The following is a 22,192-nucleotide window of genomic DNA, read 5'->3' as shown; positions in this document are numbered from 1 at the left end:
CTGACTCTTGATCCATGTTCAAGTTCCACATGAGTATAAGGAAATGTTCTGTAATTCCCACTCTTCTCAAGGTTATCCATAGTTGGTTGTGACCTACAGAATCAAATGCCTTGGCATAGTGAATGAAACACAACTAAACATCTTTCTGTTATTTTTGTGCTTTGAAACTAGATCCATCTGTCATAAGCAATGATAGCCCTTGTTCCAAGCTCTCTTCTGAGTCTGGCCTGAACCTCTGGCAACTCCCTGTCAATATACTGCTTTCCTCTGTTGGATGATTTTAGCATAATTTTACTTGCATGTGATATCATTGATATTGTTCTATAATTAACATTCTGTTGGATCACCTTTCTTTGGAATGGGTGCACATAGGGATCTCTTCCAGTCAGTTTGTCAAGTAGCTGTCTTCCAAATATCCTAGTATAACAAGTGTGTTAGTCTGGGTTGACTAGGGAAACAAATCCATAGACACTCATGTACATAAGAAAGAGCTTTATATAGAAGAACAATTGAATATTAAGAAAACATCCCAGCCCAGTCCAGATCAAGTCCATAAGTCTGATATTAGCTCATATGTCCGATACCAATCTATAAATTCCTTCTTCACACTCACACAACATATTCAATAGCACTGGATGCAGGAAGTTCACAGACCAGTGGGTGGAACGTCTTGGGGATCCAGTGGTGGTAGAAGCATTTCAGTGCTGGCTCCTCCAGCTCCAGGGCTCTAGCTCTATCAGCATCATTCCATGTGACTTTTCAACAGGAATGTCTGAGGAAGAATGTGTGTCCCACCTCCAGTGAGCTGTTTATCTCCTTAGTGCCTCCAAATGAGGCCATCAAGCTGCGACTTGATTGACAGGCTAGACTCCACCCCTTTACTCTTAATAGTCTCATGTTGACAATAGATTATGTAACTACCACAATGAATAAGTACTTCCAGTGCTACATCAGCTTTTTGAAAGATTTTAGTTGATATTTCATCAATCGCTGGCGACGTGCTTTTGGCTAACGCCTTCAGTGCAGCTTGAGCGTCTTTCATCAGCACCATTGGTTCTTGCTCATGTGCTACCTCTAGAAATGACGGAGTGTCCGCTAGTTCTTTTCAGCACAGTGTCTCTGTGTATTCCTTCTCCTGCATAATTCAATATTTTTCCTATGGAATATTTCAAGATTGCTGCTCAAGGCTTGAATTTTTTTCTTGAGAACTTTTTGTTTAAGAGACTGATTGTGTTTTTCCCTTTGAGGGTTTTTTCTTCTTCCTTTTTGGTTAATTTCATTAAATCATTCCATCGTGAATCTTTTTCTGTGAGTTCTGTGTAGACATTGCAATGGATATTAGAAAATAGAGAGTTAAAATGGAGAACATTAATTAAGCAACACATTCCCTTCCACAAACTTCTCTTCTGAATGAAAGCTCCTAGCAACAGAATTTTAATTTTATCTTTACGCTAACAGCAGATGCTTATTGAATGAATAAATAAAGTATTGAATTCATTTGGAATAGTAATATAAGATCATTGCTTTAATGGAAATTCTACTATCATATAAAAATAATAGAAATTAGTCTTATTCAGAAAATAATTTTTTAAATGTAAAGCATTCTTAAAAATCAGGTTATACATTTTATTTAGTTTTATCCTAGGATAAAGAGATACCATATCTTCATACAAATAACCTGTACAGTATCCATGTTTTATAAACTGCACCTAGTTTCCTATGTGCTGAGCTCGTTAACATGTTTGTGCACATGTTGTACATGGATAGGTTGTATGTAAAACTACAATAATGGTATTTTTCATGAAACAGAAATAAATTTTGCACCTCCAAGTGAAGTCTTTTCTGTTTGAACGACTAAACTTGTATCTATGGCACTTGGTTGTAACTCTTCCCTGTCAGTGTTTCTCTTTTTGTACATGAGGACCCTCCGATGGGAAACGATGGTCTCTGTGCGCCAGCTGCAGCGGCTCCCAGTCTCGGCCAGCTGAGGGCTGACAGCAGCCCCGAGACTGAGTCTTGGTGATACCCAGAACCGCCCCTCAGGGGCTTTTCCTCCTCTTCTGCCCTTCAGTCCCTTTCGTTTTTGCTCTGTTTCCTTGAAGTCTTGATGAAAGTGACCTTGTGAATGCTCACTTATAGAGACTCTATTTATAGACTGACCACTTTTTTTTAAATTTTAACAATTTATTAGGGGCTCATACAATTCTTATCACAGTTCATACATATACATACATCAATTGTATAAAGCACATCTGTACAGTCCCTGCCCTAATCATTTTTTTCTCTTTTCTTTTTTTACATTTTATTAGGGACCCATACAACTCTTATCACCATCCATACATATACATACATCAATTGTATAAAGCACATCCATACATTCCCTGCCCCAATCATTCTCAAAGCATTTGCTCTCCACTTAAGCCCCTTGCATCAGGTCCTCTTTTTTTTCCCCCCTCCCTCCCCTTTCCCCCCTCCCTCATGTGCCCTTGGTAATTTATACCTCGTTATTTTGTCAAATCTTGCCCTATCCGGAGTCTCCCTTCCCCCCTTCTCTGCTGTCCCTCTCCCAGGGAAGAGGTCACATGTGGATCCTTGCAATCAGTTCCCCCCTTCCAACCCACTCACCCTCCACTCTCCCAGCATCGTCCCTCACACCCTTGGTCCTGAAGGTATCATCCACCCTGGATTCCCTGTACCTCCAGCCCTCATATGCACCAGTGTACAGCCTCTGTCCTATCCAGGCCTGCAAGGTAGAATTCGGATCATGGTAGTTGGGGGGAGGAAGCATCCAGGATCTGGGGGAAAGCTGTGTTCCCCATCGGTACTACCTCGCACCCTAATTAACCCATCTCCTCTCCTAAACGCCTCTATAAGGGGCTCTCCATTGGCCGACACTTGGGCCTTGGGTCTCCACTCTGCACTTCCCCCTTCATTTAATATGGTATATATTTACATATACATATACACATATATACACACACTTATATCGTTGTTGTTTTTTTTGCTTGATGCCTTATACCTGGTCTCTTGGGACCTCGTGATCGCACTGGCCGGTGTGCTTCTTCCATGTGGGCTTTTTTGCTTCTGAGCTAGATGGCCGCTTGTTCACCTTCAAGCCTTTAAGACCCCAGACACTATCTCTTTTGATAGCCGGGCACCATCAGCTTTCTTCACCACATTTGCTTATGCACTCATTTGTCTTCAGCGATCCTATCATGGAGGTGTGCAGTCAATGATATGATTTTTTGTTCTTTGATGCCTGGTAACTGATCCCCCTGGGACCACTCGATCACTTCCATTTGGACTTTGTTGCTTCTGAGCTAGATGGCCGCTTGTTTATCTTCAAGCCTTTAAGACCCCAGTCACTATCTCTTTTGATAGCCGGGCACCATCAGCTTTCTTCACCACATTTGCTTGTTCACCCACTTTGGCTCCAGCCGTTGTGTCGGGAGAGTGAGCATCATAGAGTTCCAATTTAATAAAAGAAGGTATTCATGCATTGAGGGAGTGTTTGAGTAGAGGCCCAAGGTCCTTCCGCCACCTTAATACTTGACCTATAAATATAGACACATAGATCTATTTCCCCATCCTCCTATATATTTGCATGTACATGTCTTTGTCTAGACCTCCATGAATGCCCTTTGACTCCTAGCTCTTTCCTCCATCTCCCTTGACTTTCCTCCTGCCCTACTACCATGCTTCATCGCCACCTGGGCTAGAGTGTACCTCTTCTCTAAGCAACCTTACCCTTGATCATTTCCCACCATGCCTGCCACTCCCCCTTCTCTACCATTTGGGGTCCCATGTTTTTCCCTTGTCCCTGGGTTTGTTAACACAACTTCCTTAGCCCCCTACCCCCCAACCTCAAGTCCCCCCAGAACTGTCGGTCCCGTTGTTTTTCCTCCAGATAGTTCATGATCGCTAGTGTTTTGTAGGCTTCCTTTTTCTTTTCAGTATTTCAGATCAATTAAAAAACAGAGATACTTACAATAATACTACCAAAAATTGAGTTATGAATTTTGGAATAATAAGAAATATACCGTTTAATCAAAAACAGAGATACTCATAATAAACAGTATATTTCTTATTATTCCAAAAATCATAACTCAATTTTTTGGGGGTAGTAGTATTCCAATAAAACAGAGTTTTCACACAACCGTTTAGCTAGGTATCAGGAAGCATTCTGTCTTTCATTACAAGACTTTGAACGTGAGTGACTGCCAGAATTAAATAAGCTTGCTAGAGATCTGTGAGCTGGTAAAACATTGTCTAGATCTGGAAAAAGAGAGCAGGACCTTTCGAGAGACGTTGTGAGAAAGAAGAGAAACACTAGTAATTAGCCAACGGTTGGAAAAGACAATGACTTCTGAGACCTTCCCATCTGTCAGATGTGACTTTTGTGCTTCCACAACACTGTGTGCAGAGATTTATTATAACACTTAATACACTGATTAAGACAAGCCTCATTCTAACTCTAGACTGTGAGCATAGAATGGGCTTTTTTCACACTTATATTTCTGGTTCTTGGAACATAGTAGAGCTTAGGAATGATTGCTGATCTGTTTGCTGTATGTTTACACTGAGTTGACGTTAAATATAATTTGTAGTTTGTGAATATTTTGTAGCAATATTGTTGACCCAGAAACATGAAACCTGTCATTCTGCTGGGGATGAAAATGTTATTAGAGAAAGTTGACAATGGAGATGGTTCAGAAATGTGGCCCCGTCACCGCCTAGAAAGGCCTGAGTCGTCTAGGGAAGGCAAGGATTGAACACCCCTAGAGACAAGGGGCTTCCATGGGTGGTATTGAGTTTGGAAGTGTCAATAAAGTAAGAAAATTTTATAGACACACACACTTTGTGTTTTTATAGATCATTTTATGCATCTTAAGCATTTGATAAAACTACTTTCAAGTAGTACGAGTAAAGTTTTCTTTTCGAATATAGGTTTTTTAATACTACAGAAATTTTCTGTGAAATACTTGCTTTTGAAGCAGAAATAGCATTATTATTGATGAACTTTTATTGAAATGTTACTTCTCTCTTCATTTAGTAATTTTCAGATTGATAGCACCCACAGAAGAATCACTAGAATGGGATATTCTTGAAGTTAAGCGCCTTCTGGATCATCAAGACAACATTCTCTCATTGGTTAATGTCAATGGTAAGTTTATTATGTATATATGTTTATTATGTCTACCAGATTATGTAACGACCACAGACACTGTCAATTTGACACTTTCACATAACTCTTTAGCCATATATAATCTTCACACAAACAATAATAAAATCATATCTGTACCTAACAGGATAAAACTAAAATGCATATAATTCAATATGTGCCATCCTCACTTAAACATAATGTTTTATAAGCGAACAAAGCAAAAAATATCCTATGTATAACAATTACAGTTTAGTAGCATCTACACCTTGATCCTATAATCCTATGACTATATTCCCCCACCTGTACTGCCCACTGACATCAACCCAGTGCTGTGAGGAGACAGTCATATCCTTTGATGGGAAGAATCTTCATTCCAGTTGGAGCTTTGTGAGATCTGCATCCAGAAGCAAAGTCAAATCAGGACAGGCCGTCCCTAAAGTCTGGAGCAATATGCACCAGTTCACAGGCTCGAATATCTTCTCTTCATCTGTCCAGGTTCTGGTCAACTCACTGTGGGCCGCTTCAGCCTCACCAGGGTGCCCATTGGGTTGCCTTGCCTTTGGACCATGGCCCCATCACACATTCTCAACCACCCTAGCGCCTTGTGCTAGGTCATTAACTTCAGACCAGTCAACCTTCTCTCGTCTTCTCCTCTAGTCCCTGTAACCCAAGTCCATGGATGTCAGCGGACAGACGTAACCCATCTCTTTATGGATGCATTTCTCCCACTTCCACTTAACAAGTGGATCCAGGTGGATCATTTCAGCCTGCTCACAGGCTTCCTTTAACATTCAGCCCTAGCGAGGAGCTTTCTTCATGGTTCCAGATGTTTTTCAGTTTCTGACAAAGACAACCAGAGTTCAAACTTCTAAAAGTCAGAGTTCCTTTTTCTTTAATCTGTCAACAGCTTTTGGAATGCAATGTCCTGAGTACTCCAAAACACTGGGTGGGGCTTATTTGCAGGTGTGTCCTAAACCCATTTAAGGGTCCAACTTTAATGGCTAAAGACAAGTGGGCTTACAAGTTCTCTATTTTCATACTTTCCAATAAACATTTCTGCCAATCATTATATCAATAATAAGCAGAAGAAATCAGTACAAACAAAGTAGAATCAGATACTAAACTCAATTCTTAAAAGAGTCAAGTTCAATCCTTATTTAGCTTATCTTAATCCTTATCTAAATGATTCTATTTATCTAAAAATAAGGGATTAGGCCTCTTGGGAGTGTCAAGCTCCAGCCAGGCTTTCTGTCAGCCATCTTCCTTAAGCAGCTTGGTTTCTGAGATAGTCAAACAGTGATTTCTACACCTGAGCTCAAAATATACATTTATCACATTCATTTCTGCCATTTCACACAGGAATAACCCAAAACTACAGCAAACAAAAGAATCAAAACTTCTAACTTCCCCAGATCTTTCCAGAAAACAGCCCCATAAACTGCCTGGCCATATCTGACTTCTGGCTAGCCAAGGAAGAAACACTACCATGAAGGAGAGGTCAAACAAACACCCCCTCTCCCTCTTACTTGTTTCTCTAATACCTCACTCCCCAGGTGTCATAATGTGTTGCTGAGAGACCCCTCTCCTGGTACCATAATGTGTTAGTCCGGGTAGACTAGAGAAACAAATTCATAGAGACTCATATGTGAATAAGAAAGAGATTTATATACAAGAGCAATTGAATATTGAGAAAACATCCCAGTCCAGATCAAGTCCCGAAGTCCGATATTAGTCCATATGTTCGATACCAATTTGTAAAGTCCTCTTCAGACTTATAAAATACATGTAATGATGATGAATGCAGGAGGATCACAGGCCAGTGGGTTGGAAGTCATGTGGACCCAGTGGTGTTATAAGCATCTCAGCACTGGCAGGGGTCTCTATGTGGCTTCTCCGTCTCCAGAGGTCTGGTTGCATCAGGGTAGGACCATATGGCTTCTCCAGCGCCCAGGGCATAGCACCAAGAGTCTTGTCAGCAGAGCATCTCTCAGGGATTGAGCTGAGAGAGAAGTGTCTCTTGCCTCCAAGGAGGAAATACAGGAGTTCCCAGAATTTTCAGGAGCAGGCCATGCCCACACAGAGGCCTCATTAGTTATTCTTGATTGACAGACCAGACTCCACCTCTTCACTTGTAATCTTCCAAATTGACACCAGATTACATCGCTACCACAATATATATTTTTCAATATTTTGCATTTATTAATATAACCAATTCTGAACTTTAAGCTTTTTCCTGTAATTCAAGACATACTCCAATTAAAATACTGCCGTCAATTAGAAGGATTTGACTTTTTTTTAACTTTGCGGTTTAAGTCAATGGAGCTGAGTAAATTTCATTGATAGCTTTGATAGATCGAAGGTTGAGGCAGAAGGAGCAGAATAGGGCAGCGAATAGCGAAGATGGAGGTGAGCATAGTCATCTCCGTCGGAAATGAGCAGTTAGGGAATGATTGCTGGGGGTGTGAATACTAATGGTTCATAGCCGCCTAGGCTTCCCTGGGAAGTGGTTCTTGCCAGTCTCTCGTTTTGTGGCGATTAGGAACAAGCGTGGCCTTTCATTTTCGCTACCACACAGTACAGTACCAAACAGCAAGTTAGCACACTTGGTAGAATGAGCAGGGTTCGGTTGTCACCGTGACTGAGAACTTTGGGAGAGTAGCACCACCCGAAGGCTCTGCAGAAAGTGGGTATTCCCTGCCCCTTTTTATGCTGTCGATTTTGAGTTGTTAGATTTTCTATTCCATTTCATAAATGATTTTTTTCCAGTATCTTCTGTGAGCTAACTCTCACATTAGATGGCAAGATATGGTCACAAACTACAAAAACTTGGGATTTAGATAAATCGCACTTCTGCTGGATGATCTTGTTCAGAGGTGGCTTGAGTGTGATAGTCTGGAGGAGGAGCAGACTGTAAGAAGAAGTGTGGTGAATGTGATTATAGTTGGAAGACTGCCCTATACCCGCCAGATAGCTACCTGACACGTATGCTGCTTCTTTCTGAGCAATGCTTTGTATAAACACGAGGGGCGGGGCACAGGTAATACTCAGTCTCTCCATTTGTGTACATTTTCAGTCACATTAAGAAATATTTGTAAGAGTAGCTCTCCTCGCTCAAAGTCCTCCTCTTCAATAGCCATCTTTTTGTGAAAATCAGCCACAATGGCTAGATTTCTGTGCTGATGGAAGTCACTGGCTGGAAGGGAGTTCTTTTATCTAGCCATGGATGGCAGCACCAAAGATGACTTCCTGTTTGTGAAGCTTTCTACACCCTCCTTGATGACACTAAGTCATAAGCCCAAGTCCCCGGTGCTGCTGAGAAAAGCACAGTCCTGCTCTGGCGCATTAAAGTGTTGTCTGTGAAGCACGGAGCTCATTGAGCCCGCCGGCTACTTCAGTGAAAGTGCTGGGATACTGCCATGGCACCTCTTTTCCTGCGACGTGGACAGAGACGTGTACATGTTTGGCTAATACACCTTTGTTCAAGCGTTTCCGTGCCAGCTTCTTAGGCAATTAAAAATGATAATAAAAAGAGGGGGAAGGGGGGACTAAAGCAAAAAAAATTATTGAAATTATAAAAATCAGCAGTAATTTTTACTTTATAAACTCCATGACCATGAAATTACACTATAGTTTGTAAATAATACAGAAGTATATTTTGGAAATCAGTCATGAATAAAGTCTGGTAAAATCTGAAAATGACTTCTTAACAGATCAGTCTTCTCTCTAGACAGGACTGGCATCCTTGTGCAGATCCTGAAATGATTGTCTGAAGTAGTTCGGGCCATTCTTAGCATGCTTCTTTGTACTCGCCCATGATGAGTAAAAATAGCCATTGCTAACTATATACCTCACAGGGGAGGAGGGTTTTCAGTGTGATTGCCTTAGGACAACCTTAATTCAAAAGTAGACCTTTTGAATTTTTAAATAATTCAACAGAATTTCTATAAATGTGGATAGTAATCACCAAGTTTGCCAAAGAGATCAAAGTATGTGAGCAGAAGGTTTTCTAAGATAGGCACAATGGCCTTGTGTGTTAGGCTGGGATTTTCAGAGAAGCAAAGCCTGCGACACTTGAATACATGTAATAAGGAGATTTAGAGAGAGAGAGAGAGAGAGAGAGAGAGAGAGAGAGAGAGAGAGAGAGAGAGAGAGAGAGAGAAGCCCACCACAGCCCTCTGTAAGCTGGGTGCTTGAATTGAAGCTCTAATACAGTTTCCTCATCTGTTCTTGAGTTTTATTATTTACAATCCTGGGATCACACAGGCTGTCTTGCTTCCATGTGTGACACGATGCTTAGATGCTGCTTGTTTTAAGACAAGACTCCACTGTTCTTTCTGCTAGAAGAGCACCATCTGATTTCTTCCACACTTTGCTAGAGCACTCATGCTCTCAGTGCTCCAGTGAGGTAAGCCTGGAGCAGGGCTGCATCATAAGAACGAATTGTTCTTAGGTTAAGAATGGTTAAGTGCAGATTCAGTATCCATTCACACAGCTAATGTGTCTTTATGTACTTTGCTCAGGTTAAATTTCTGGAAGTACAATCCACGTTTTCACTTTTTAAAAGTTTCCATAAGGAATACCAGATGAGCTGTGGAAAGACTGTACCAATTCATGTTTGCGTTGCACCAGAGTGCCTATTCTATGTGCTTTTGCCTGTAGTGGGTATTTTTCTATTTTATTTCTTCCAATTTGCAAGTTAATAAGCAGTAAAATTCTATTTATATATTTAAAAATTATTAATAGAGTTTATCATCTTTTCACAGGCTTACTGACCATTTATATTTCTTGTTTGCCTGTTACTGTCTTTTCCCCATGTTTTTTCTGGTGGATTATTTTTTTTGTTCTTATTTATTTATAGGAACTCATGAATTATTAATAATATACTTTTTCTGAAATCTGTTGCAACCTTCCCTATACTTTTGTGTCACTTTTTTCCCCAGCATAATATTAATTCAGAATTACTTCCATCCCATCTTCTTTGAAGCTTTTTACTATTCCATGTTTGCACAAGAATTCCTATTTTCTTAAAAAAAAAAGTGTCTCTTTAATGTATAAATCTATTTGAAACTCAGTTTGAGAGGATACAGGAGGTTTTATTCTCCAAAGAGTTAATCAAATTTTCCAATATGTGGTGTTCCTTTCCTTAATGAATTGAAGTAGAAAAATTATTATATACAAGGTAACTAAGTATGTTCAGGTCTATAATTATTTGTGTCTTTGGACTGTATTTTCTTAATCTCTGATTTTAATTAAAGGTGTTTTATTGAACATTACTATTAGGCATTATACTTGTTCTTACCTTTTGGCCAAAATAGAACAGTCATGAGGCACATGTGAACTCCTGCAGATCTGAGTTTTGTCACTGGCTCCCACGTTGGAGAGTTGATCGTCTGGGATATCTTGGACTGGACCATGCAGGCTTATGAACGCACCTATTGGGACCCATCTCTACAACTGGACACCCAGCAAGAAATAAAACTGTGTCAAAAATCAAATGACATTTCTATACAGCATTTTACCTGTGACGAAGAGGTAAAACTCAGTATAGTGTAAACTTGGCTTTAAAAAAAAGTGTGTTTTTTAAAATGTAATGCAAAGGTGGTACAAAAAGGTGTCATTCTTTGTGCTTTGAAATGGTGCTGTACCCCATTTCTTGGCCTTTTGGCTAAGATCAGGTGAATTGGTGCTATACAATGACCTGGGTGTTTGCATGATTGTACCACTTGCACTGTGTTGCTGTGAGTCAGACTCACACAGACATAGTAGATGGGTATTGAAAAAGCATTTTATCATAGGGTAAAGATCCGATTACATAACCACAGATTTTAGATCGATGTTGAAGTTTGGGGTTGGATTAATTAACTCCATAGGACTCAGTTAATATTTAAAATGGTTTTAAGCAACACTAAGGGAAAAATTCTTTTATACATACTGGTGCATTTCCTAGATAGGTAATAGAAATTTAAAAATTCAGAAATGTTTCTCTTTTAATCTCTTGACCAAAGATGATTGTGTAATGCTGACTTTAAGCCTTTGTCTGGTCAATGATACTCTTGAAGGATTTTATTTCTTTTTCAAAGTGAGTGAGTATTAGTGGGTTATTGAATCTAAATTCTGATCTAAGATTTTTTTTCTTTCAGTCTCCTGGGCTCAGAAAATGTGTTCCTTTTCTACATGTAGTCACAAGTCACAAAGAGTTGTACTTTTTAGGGAGAAGGTTAAGGAAGCCTTTTATTGCCCTTTATTTTCTTCTTTTCTGTATTATTTAAATGTTCTAATCCTGTGTGTAGGTTATGTTCATCATTGGTGTTCAGAATACCAACAGGACAGGCTTGAGTAGAGATACTGGACTAAGACAGACTAAGGAAAAAGGCGTGGCAATCTACTCCCAAAACTCAGCCAATGGAAACCCTGTGAATCACAACAGAATATTGTTTGATATGGTGCTGGAAGATGTAGTCACAGCTGCACCAGGGGACTCCAGCATACTAAAAATCATGATTTGGGGGAGACAGGTCGTGCTAACACTGTGTCGTAGATGGTGTCACCTAAAGTTGTAGCTTACTGCTGCTGTTAGGTGCGGTCATGTTGGTCGGCCCCATCCATCAACCCTGTGTACAGCAGGCCGAGACACTGCCTGGTCCTGCGCCATCCTCACAACATGTTCACGAGACACGAGATGAAGTCTCCTTTTCCTGGTCTCCAAGCAGCGTTCTGGCTGTATTTCTTCCAGACAGATTTGTTTGTGCTTTTGGCAGTCCATGGTGCTTTCATAGTCTTGAGCACCACAATTCAAATGATTCTTATACAGACTCCCTCATTCTTTGTCCAACTCTCACAAGCACACGAGGCGAATGAAAACCACTTGGGTCCGACACTTCTCAGCCTTGTAGATGTCAACTAAGAATAACAATGTGTACTATTGTTCTTACTGGAAATGTCAGTAGTGTGTTCTAGATGGGGAGGACTGGATACACATTGGAGTGCCATTCATCTAAGGTCCATAGTTTGAATTCACCAGCTGCTGCTCAGGAGAACGGTGGGGCTTTCTACTCCCACAAACAGTTACAGTCTTGGGAACTCCAGGGGACAGTTCTACTGTGTTCTAGACGGTCCCTATGAGTCAGCATCAACTTGATGGCAGTGAGTTTTTGAGTCCTGGATGGGGATGATTCTTGGTGGTTCCTTTTTTGTTTTCTTTTCACCTCTCTTAGAAAAAGAAAAAAATCAAAGCCCACAGAAAAATAGAAAAAAAATTGAGAAAACAAAATGTCAGAAACAAGGCAGTGTGGTTTAAGGAAAGCCCTAGAGCAAGGTGTACATCATGTGGTTTCATTGTTGACTTTGTGTGTGATTTTTTATGTGGCTTTATCCCATTTAAAATTTTAACTTGCTTATCTGTATATCACAGTAACGTTTGCCTGTCTTAGCTTAAGATACTTTAGGCCTAAAGTAATATAATACTAATGACAAATGCTTTCAAATGAATAAAAAGATTTTCTTAGGAACAAGGTATTTCTAGTACTTTTAGGAAACTTTACTGTGAACAGATAGTCCCACTGTAGCATGTGCTTATTTTGTACGCTTTATTGGTGTCTCGGTTAATTCAACACGTGTTGTTCATTGACTTCCAGTCACCTACAACTCAAAACAGTGCCCAGTCCAGTCCTATGCCTCTTCAAGGTCATTGCTAGGCTTGAGTGCATTGCTTGTGGCTGTCGTGATAATCCCTGTCATTGAGGATTTTCCTCATTTCTGCTCACCTCCACTTTACCAGCCATGCTTTTTATCTAACCATGGGTGTTTCCTTAGGCTATGTCCAAAGTAAAGGAGCCAGGGTCTCGCCATCCGCTCTTGTAAAGAGCGCTCTGCTTGTATTTCTTTGAAGACCGACTTGTTCAGTCTTCTGCATTCAGGAGGTTATTCAGTGGTCTTTGTCAGCACCACAGTGTGTCTGCGTCCATACTTCTTTCTTCTTCCATATCAATAGGCGCCAATTAGAAAGACTGTGCTTGAGGCTTTCTAATCACCTCATATTCAAAATGATACTTTGTTGTTTTTTTTTTCATTTAAAGAGTTCTGCCGCTGATTTTCCCAATGCTTGACATTCATTTCCTCTGCTTCATGAATGACAGTTCATCCAAGTAGCAATTGTTGACAACTTGAATGGGTCCGTGTAATTTTTCTCACATTTTTCAGGCAAAAGAAGTTAAATAATTTTTGAAAGGTATTGATTGGGTTCTGTGATTGAAACCCTAGGTTATGGCTATGTTGGAGAATGTTGTCTTGAAAGCTGAACTAGTGAATACTGAGTTAACTGTTGCTCCTTGGGGGGGGGGGGGGGGGGATAAGGGGTGAGGTTCCTGCAAGCTTCTCGTCAGCTTATTTTGTGTCTTGTCACGCATCATGTGTAAGCTTATTTTTTGTGTATTGTTGATCCATTCACGTTGAATTCAAGTTCAGCTGTACAATTAATGGTCCCAGAAAGAGTTTATGTTGTCTTTTCCATAAGGCACATTACAGCCTATGGTCACTCTTAGGGGCATTAGACAGTGCTTCACAAACCAAAATCACTAGCAAAAGGCAGAAAGATGCAAAAAGCAAGACACTGCCTTGAGTGTATAGAGGACACCGGTGACAGTATGAGGGTTGAAACAAGGGGACACTGTTGACGTGTTGGTGCTGAGAATTGGGTTTCTTAAAATGTTGTCACCCTGGACACATGTATCCATCAATGGCTGTGAAAATGTTGTGAGTATTGATTTTTAGGACTATAGATAAATTTTAATAACTAGGGTAATTTGAAAATACAGAATCCACAAAAATTAAGATGGGTGGTCCCTCCTAGGTCAGCTGCACGACCAGGCTGACTCTCAGCCATAGCTCCTATATCTACGGTTACCTTTGACAGGAGAACGGGACAGTGAAGACTGTGATATGCAGAGCTTTCTCTCTATTAGAGGCTGCACTCTCCTACCTACTGAATAGGCCAGGCTTGCTTTATGCTTGGATAAATTAGAACGTCACACGGCAGTAAAGTAATTTGGGCTGAAGGTTAAGAATAGTGAAAATGACCGTGGCAGTCTGACCCACCAGGCAGTGTTATGTCCCATTTGACACCCGTTTCTGAACTCTCCCCCCAGAATGTATTTGCTGCGGTTGGAAGGGGTTTATATGTGTATAACCTTCAGCTGAAGCGTGTGATCGCCTGTCAGAAGATGGCACATGACTCCCGTGTCCTGCACACAGCCAAGCTTCCGAGCCGGTACAGCTTCCCAGCTTCCCATCTCTGCTGCACTGCACGAAAGAGACCCGCGGTCCCCAGGGCCCCGGCGGAATCTCTGCTGTGACGGCTTCTTTTGCAAGTGGGGGTCTCCCCCGTGGTTCTCTCATAGCTGAGTCTGATGCAGTATAGCACAAAATTTACAGGCAGCAAAGTTTAACTGAATTGCATGGGATTTCGTGTACGAGAAGATAGTTTTATAATTTGGTACTAATTTTAAAGAGCAAAAAATGTTGAGCATTTACAATATACTTCTTTTTTGTTTTCTATCAACCTACATTTTTGTGGTTTTCCTGTTTCTTGGCCGGAATCAAATGGCAGGCTCCTTGTTGTCTAAGCCTTAGTAAGCAAAGGTTTTCTTCTCACGGTAAAATTGGCTGCCAAATTTGTAGAGGTAAAATTATGTGAGGGCATATCACTTTTAAAACAGGATATTTTTAGAATGAGAAACACTGAGAAAGAGACAAGGACCTTGTGAAAATGTAATTTGCATAATATACCATCTATACTTGTGTATAAGCTGAGTTTTTCAGCACCTTTGTAATGCAGAGTTGTGGTAAAATTAGGTGCTTCGGCTGACATTCGGGTTGGCTTATACTCCAGTATATAGGTAGTTCTTTCCTGAGAGTGCTTTTATCCCCCCTTGTAGAGCCGTGTGTGTGTGTGTGTGTGTGTGTGTGTGTGTGTGTGTGTGTGTGTGAGAGAGAGAGAGAGAGAGAGAGAGCGAGCGAGAGAGCGCGCACCACCTTCCATCCGCTCTGTCAGTGTTTTGTCTTACTGATGGTTTGGTTTGACAGGCAGTTAATCTCATGCTCAGAAGATGGCAGTGTACGCATTTGGGAGTTACGAGAAAAACAGCAGCTTGCAGCTGAACCTGTACCCACAGGTGAGTGGCTTCTCTCAAACAGGCAGGTGGGGGAGAGAGGGGAACCTATCAAAGGATCTACATAGAACCCCCTCCCTGGGAACGGACAACAGAAAAGTGGGTGAAGGGAGACATCAGACAGTGTAAGACATGACAAAATAATAATTGATAAATTATCAAGGGTTCATGAGGGAGAGGGGGCGGGAAGGAGGGGAAAAATGAGGAGCTGATACCAAGGGCTCAAGGAGAAAGAAAATGTTTTGAGAATGATGATGGCAACAAATGTACAAATGTGCTTGACACAGTGGATGGATGTATGGCTTGTGATAAGGGTTATACGAGCCCCCAATAAAATTATTTAAAATAAAAATAGTATCTCTCTTTTTCTCATATGAAAGTCAGAATAAATGTAGTTACTTGTAACCGTAAGAATAAGTAAATATGGAATATGATCCATATAGAATTTCAAAAGATCCCTAAAGTGTTTATAATGAAGCATTTCAGAATATGTTCATTGGGACCTAAGATGTAATCTTTATAACTTTAATTTTTATAAATATAAGTTGCTTTGCTTTATAATTGGCCTTTTACTTTAAGTCAGCTGGGATTTTATTGCTTTGAAGGAAACTGCCATTTTCTGATAATCTTGGCTATAATTTATTAATATTGTTTATAATTTTGACTGAATACACAATAGACTTTGTACATTCAGATGTCAACCTAAAGTGTTCCCCAAACATTGAAGCATTGGCAGCATTGAATTCAATTGGCTCGATGGAAGAGTACATTTGGGTTTAGAGCATCATCTCATGGCATTTTTACTTCCACGTTTTTGGTTTGAAAACAAAGCTCTGCATGTTTAACCACATTACTGAATAGCCATTACATAATAATCAGATAGTGATATCTCTGTAGTTTCTTCTAAAACCTGAAGTCTTCGGGTATTGCTTTTGGATACATACACATAGCTTCTCGTTTTTACAGTACCATAGTCTGAACTACATGGTACAGTGACTGATGGCACATGCTTAACTGGTGACTGACCTTAATTAGACGCTGCCATTCATGCATTTACATATCCCCACGTTCATTCCAAGCCTCTGTGTATATTGCGTCGGTGCAGATGCTGACTCACAGCGACCCCACAGGATGTGGTAGAACTGCCCCTGTATAGCCCCACACTGTACTTCGACAGGAGTAGAAAGCCCGTCCATCGTGGTTGATGGTTGTGGTTGCTCACCTTGCAGTGAGCAGCCCAACAGGTAACCGTAAGGGTGAGGAAGGGCTAAGAAAGGTAAAATTAAATATTGACTGAATAAAAAACAAAAAGCCTAACATAGTACCTGGCAACATTGTTTCCTTAGCCCTTGACTGAAATAAGTATAGACGGTCTTTGTACTTACCTCTCTGTTCTTTTAAGTCACATATGACTGCTGTGAAGGAGGAGCACGGGCATTTTGGAAATGACTGACGTGGTTGTGTTTTTCTAGGTTTTTTTAACATGTGGGGATTTGGAAGGGTAAACAAACAAGCCCACCAACCTGCTAAAAAGCAACAAGAAAATGCCGCGTTGTGCTCACTGGAGCCTGTTGGAGATTTGATTGGACACTCATCAGCTGTGGAGGTAATGTTCACAATCGGCGGATAAAGGTCCTGGCAGTGCCAGCTTTGCCATCTTGCATCATTCAGTGAAGCGCTCTGTTCTTCAGGGAAATCTGCCTGTATTCCACCCACCTGTAGGGCTTGGCTGATCCTGTAAAGATAGGATCTCCTTCCAGAGGGAGCTGTTTTGAGGAGGCAAAGGAAATGCATTGCTTCTAAAATTGGTCTTATCATCATTTTTGAGACTGAAGAGCTGACAATAAGGGTGATTGCAAATAGTGCTGAGTACATGAGGGAGCTTCAAAAAGTTCGTGGGAAGAAAGAATGGAAAGATAATGACCTTTTCCCATGAACTTGTTAAAGCTCCTTGTATATGTATAAAACGTGTGTGTGTGTGTGTGTGTGTGTGTGTGTAAAAGTAACCGGAAGATGAATGGAGGGTTGTGACTACGTATGTAATGTTAAAGCTTTCATAGCTCCACAGGTCCATAGCAAATTCATGAACAACGCTTTGTTTTCAGCTCCTTTGGAAGGATTACAGTCTGTTAGCTCGAGTGGAGCCCTTTGTCCTGATTACCCGAGTGCATCTATGAAAGCAGTTTGTGGTTGTGCACAGTTCCACCCTGTAGCCATCCAGACAACATTGCTCTCGACCACAGGCACCATTGCCTGTCGTGAGTAAGATCAGTCCAAATACAGAGATGGCTGGAACTGATAACAGTCTAATCAGAGCCCTCACTTACGGATTTCCGAACCTCTGCCCAGTCGTGTAGCCAGGAGGGATGAAAGTGTGTGCATGCTTTAGAGAAGCAGCGGCACTTGTTTAGCGGCATGTTTCCTCTGTCTTTGAGTGTAGAGCAGACATACAGAGTTTACAGAGAGATGTACAGTCTACTTCCTCTGCTCAGACATTTCAGACTTTTACAGAGATATACAGCTAACAGACTGTTAACTAAGGTGCATTACAATGAGGAGTCAGTAGTAAGTAAACATCCATATTTCTTGTGGACTGGTGAGTGGAACCTAAGGAAGTTAGTTGAGGCTTGGTGGGAGCAATTCAGCCTTGTGTCTGGTCTGTAAACTCCTTGAAGTTGGTTTCCTCGTCTCCAGCAGGTAACCCTGCTCTGTGTGCATTCATCATTTGTGTGTCTTTACCCGGATAACAAGTGGCTTTGGAGGGGGGTGTACATAGAATGCAATAGACAACAAGATCTACTCGGCAGCCAGGAGCACTGCCTAGGTCTGAGGACTGGGAGAGAAAGCCTAGGAAAGTGGTTTGGTGTTAGATGACCAATGTGCCTGGGATGCCAGGCTGGGAAGGTTCGTCTTTATTTTCAAAGTAGTGGAAACCGCTCAAGTGGAAAACCTGCACAAAGATACATTTGTCATACATGTCAGATTCTTGGGGATTTTTAGTGTCTGATTTTTAGGGATTTTCCTGAGTCAGGTGATAACACCAGCACTTTTTTAGTATCTCTGGCTTCGTTGGAACAATGTAGGCCGTCTCTTAGGTGCTCTGCCTTTCAATATCCTGATGGGTTTTGTGCCGGATAGTATCATTTTCCTGAGGAATTTTGCTCCCTTCTGCATCATCAGCTCGGATTTCTTTTGTGCCCTTCTATCTTCAGAAATCCCTGGATCATTCCGGAGAAAATTCTCCTCTTATTATTCCCTAGTGTTTGTCTCTCTGTCTCCGTCGCCCCTCTCCTGAACTTCACTCTCTCTGTCGAGGATCCCATGGTTCTCACAGCTTCCTCCAGGCTTCTCTTGCTCTAGCCCTCCACGCCGCCTGCTCCTCCACCTCCGGCTCCCTGTTCCTGGCTTCCAGCCGGTTTCCTCTGCTGGCCATGTTTTCCCCTTTTGCTTGAGGCCTTACCTTTTTGACACATTCTCTGCCAATTTCAGTGGCCACTGATTAACCCCCCCCCCTTTTTTTAAATTTCTTGGCATGTTGTATTATATAGTGCCTGATGATACAGTCTTTAATTAGTGACCTAATTCTTTCAACTATGATTTGGTTTCCCAACTGAATTTGAGCCTTCCCTAAAGGTAGAGGGACTACAGGAATAAAGAAGAGACATGACAAATGCTTGCAGATTGATTGATTATGCTTTCTTTTATACAAGGTGCTGTAGCTAATATTTATCTTGGGAATTCTCATATATTGTTAATCATATGGGCTTAAGTAATGAGATTAGTACGAATGATGAAGGTTGAGCAGGACCTCCACCTGGTCAAAGCTTGACAGGAATACTTTAATTAGATTATAGGTAAAATTAAAATAGCTGTTTTTAATAGTTGAGAACTTTCTGATTATTAAAATACTAGAGACTAATGTAATTTCAAGTGATTTTTACCAATACTTTAAAAAGTAACATTTCTCACTAAAAGTAAGACAGAAGGTTTATGTTCGGATCAAGGTAAGTCCCCAAACTACATGTTCTACAAGCGCATGTATCAATCTCTTCTAGTGTCTTTGAAATTCCTGTAATCAGTAGTTCCAATTTTCCTTACAGATGTTTCTGTACTTTGAAGATCATGGGCTCGTGACATGCTCTGCTGATCACCTCATTATTTTGTGGAAAAATGGAGAGCAAGAATCTGGATTACGCAGTTTGAAGTTATTTCAGAAATTAGAGGAGCATGGTGACTTGTATCTTACCGGGTGATTTCAAGGAACTAGGAATAGTACATGTGTAAGACCGTCCACATTAGGTATAGGGTGATACAAATTTTAAGATCTCTCTGAAAACCATCAATATATCCTTTAAGTTAAAACTTTTTTTTTCTTTTCACTGCATAAAATTCCATTTTCCTGAATTGATTTTTTCTGGGCCTGGAAACCAGCAATAAGTTGCTTCTCAGGTGTCAGTACATCCACCAAGCAATATAGCACATGTTTTCTATTTGATTTTCACACCGCAGTATCTTCAACTCACTGAGACAATGGGTCTGATTTCACTAACGAATTTCAGGCAGCGTAGGTTTCAGAGCACTACAGAAATATCTGTTGATACAGAATTAAATCTATACCTTACTGTATGTATAGGAAAAATATTTTTATGTTTTGAAAAATTAGCCTTCTAAACCAGAAATTGCCTAGACGTTTTAAAAATTGAGAGTACTAGACCGTAAGCACCCCTCACTGCTGTACATAGCATAATCTTGTTGTTAAGTAAAAAGCTAAGATCTCATGTTCAGAACTAAAATGCACATACCTAACACATGGTATTGTCAATTGTCTCATATGCATTAAAAAACTGGACAGCGAATAAGGGAGACCTAGGAAGAATTGGCATGTTTTAATTATGGTATTAGCAAAGAATAGCGGGTCTACCACGGACCGGTGACCGAATAAGGAGCAAATCTGTCTTGGAAGAAGTACAGCCAGAATGCTCCTGAGCGGTGACGACGGCCACACTTGCTCTCACACACTTTGGACATGTTTTCAAGGCACCGGTCTCTGGAAAAGGACATCGTGTTTGGTAACATTGGAAGGTCCGTGAACAAGAGGAAGGCCTTCAAGAAGATGGATTGACAACCGTGACTGTCACCATGAGCTCAGACAAGCTGTGGTTGAGAAGATGGCGGAGTGGGCCGTGCTTTGTTCTGAGAGACAAGGGTCTTTCTGAGTCACAATTGACTTGATGGCATTTAATAGCAGTTAAAAATTTCATCATCAGGCATTAGATTTTTATGAAGTTACATGCAATTGTATTTACCTTTTGGGGATTTGGAAAATGACACGAGAAATAAAGGCTTGTAAGACGACCACTTGAGGAAAGTGAAATCATGTTTACAGGCTTTTTTTAACTTTGTGGAACAAATAATAAACTAGTTACCTCCTTTGCGGTGCAGAAGAATGTGAATGGGGGAAATTAGCGCTGCCTTCTCAGCCGGCACCTTGTGACTGTGGCATCCATCAGGGATCAGAGACTGGGTTCTGATCTTGCATCCTGAAAGTAGGGCGTGGGTGATAGACCTGAACATATCGGACAAGCAGGCCGGTCTGTGTACATTAGATCGTTGATCTCATTGGTTTAGGATCTTGGAGTAATTTTCAGGCTTTCTATTTTTATACATAGCTTTTTCTCTGGAAATTCTATATTATGTTCTGAGTTTGTAAAATTGTGCATTGTATGAGGCATATTCAGTGCATTATATAAGTGTGGCAGAGTAACAGATTTTACTCAGTTCACATAAAATCAAGAGCTTTATTGGAAGTACAGAGACAGTTAAGTTGAAGAAAGACTGGCTTCTGTGTTGTGAAATCCAGCCGTCTGAAATGCCAGAGCCAGGGGCCTACCATAAGGTGAGAGCGGCAGGACATGAAGCACATACTCCATTAGTAGGTAGCAACCGAAACCAAACATCCCCGCACTAACAGATGCTGTCACTCACCACCTGGTGATTGGTAGTCACAAAGTCAGATCAGCTATGGCAGGACTGGCTGTCGAGGGAAACGTGTTGGGGATTGCCTTGAGGACCTATAAGAGGACCCTTGTGTGATACCATAGGCTGGAGGTACCAGGAGGGAGAACAGCAGAATAGTTGAAGCCATAATGAGGAGATGTTGAGAGGCGCGGGGTAGTTACACCATAATTGCATGGTCCCTCCTGCAGAGCTTATTCTGGTAGGTATTTGCATAAGAGGCTTAGCCGGGGCTTGGCCCCTTTGGCATGAGGGCTGCCTTTATTTCAAGGGAGCACACACCCTTAGGGCTGCCTGGAAGAAGGCCTGCTGCCCGTGCAAAGGTTGCTAACAGATGGGCGCCTCCCCTGGACCTTAAGGCAGCCCTTCAGATTGCGTCTGGGGAGATTGGCACAATTTAAACTCCCATCTTTCTTTTTTTAAAAAATAAACATATTTTGTACAAGGACTTTGAGGGGAATTCTTTGGTCAGGTCAGTCGCTGTTATTCTCACAGATGTTCTTCTGCGGGGGCTTTGAGAAGACGGTCGCTTGCTTACAAGTCCCTGTGCTCCAAATGCAGCATGTGTGGAAATGCCGCCAGGCAAGAGCCGGCGTTTCCACCGTGCCAGAACCCCAGCCTCTGCCGCGCCTTCTTTACGGGGGGCGAGTGTACGTGTCACTGCACGGACAGTGCCGGCACCGCCTGCATCCAGTCGGTGATACAGGGCGTGGGATTGAATCCCTTGGAAGTGTAAGTACTGTAGTGCCCACCAGCCTTCTCAAAGGTATTAAACGGAACCTTTCCAGCATGGGGTTTGTCAAGAATTGTCTCCAGCCTGTAAAGGTAGCTACAATGATTGCAGTGA

General features: G+C 41.3%; 1 protein-coding gene across 1 annotated transcript in view; it reads left to right on the top strand.

Annotated features, from left to right (window-relative positions):
* The window catches only part of WDR41 (WD repeat domain 41), a 68,740-nt gene extending 46,835 nt beyond the window's left edge, over positions 1-21,905 (top strand). Inside the window, exons 8-13 of the mRNA XM_075541201.1 lie at positions 5,054-5,164; positions 10,512-10,696; positions 14,308-14,429; positions 15,245-15,333; positions 16,803-16,936; positions 19,431-21,905. Of these exons, the coding sequence (XP_075397316.1) occupies positions 5,054-5,164; positions 10,512-10,696; positions 14,308-14,429; positions 15,245-15,333; positions 16,803-16,936; positions 19,431-19,583 (794 nt within the window). The 3' untranslated portion in view covers positions 19,584-21,905. The remainder of the gene's footprint in view (positions 1-5,053; positions 5,165-10,511; positions 10,697-14,307; positions 14,430-15,244; positions 15,334-16,802; positions 16,937-19,430) is intronic.
* The last annotated feature ends 287 nt before the right edge of the window (positions 21,906-22,192 follow it).

This window comes from Tenrec ecaudatus, chromosome 2 (assembly GCF_050624435.1).
Source record: "Tenrec ecaudatus isolate mTenEca1 chromosome 2, mTenEca1.hap1, whole genome shotgun sequence".
NCBI classification, from domain to species: Eukaryota; Metazoa; Chordata; class Mammalia; order Afrosoricida; family Tenrecidae; genus Tenrec; species Tenrec ecaudatus.
The sequence above is the reverse complement of the archived record's forward strand: the minus strand, read 5'-3'. Positions and strand labels throughout refer to the sequence as shown.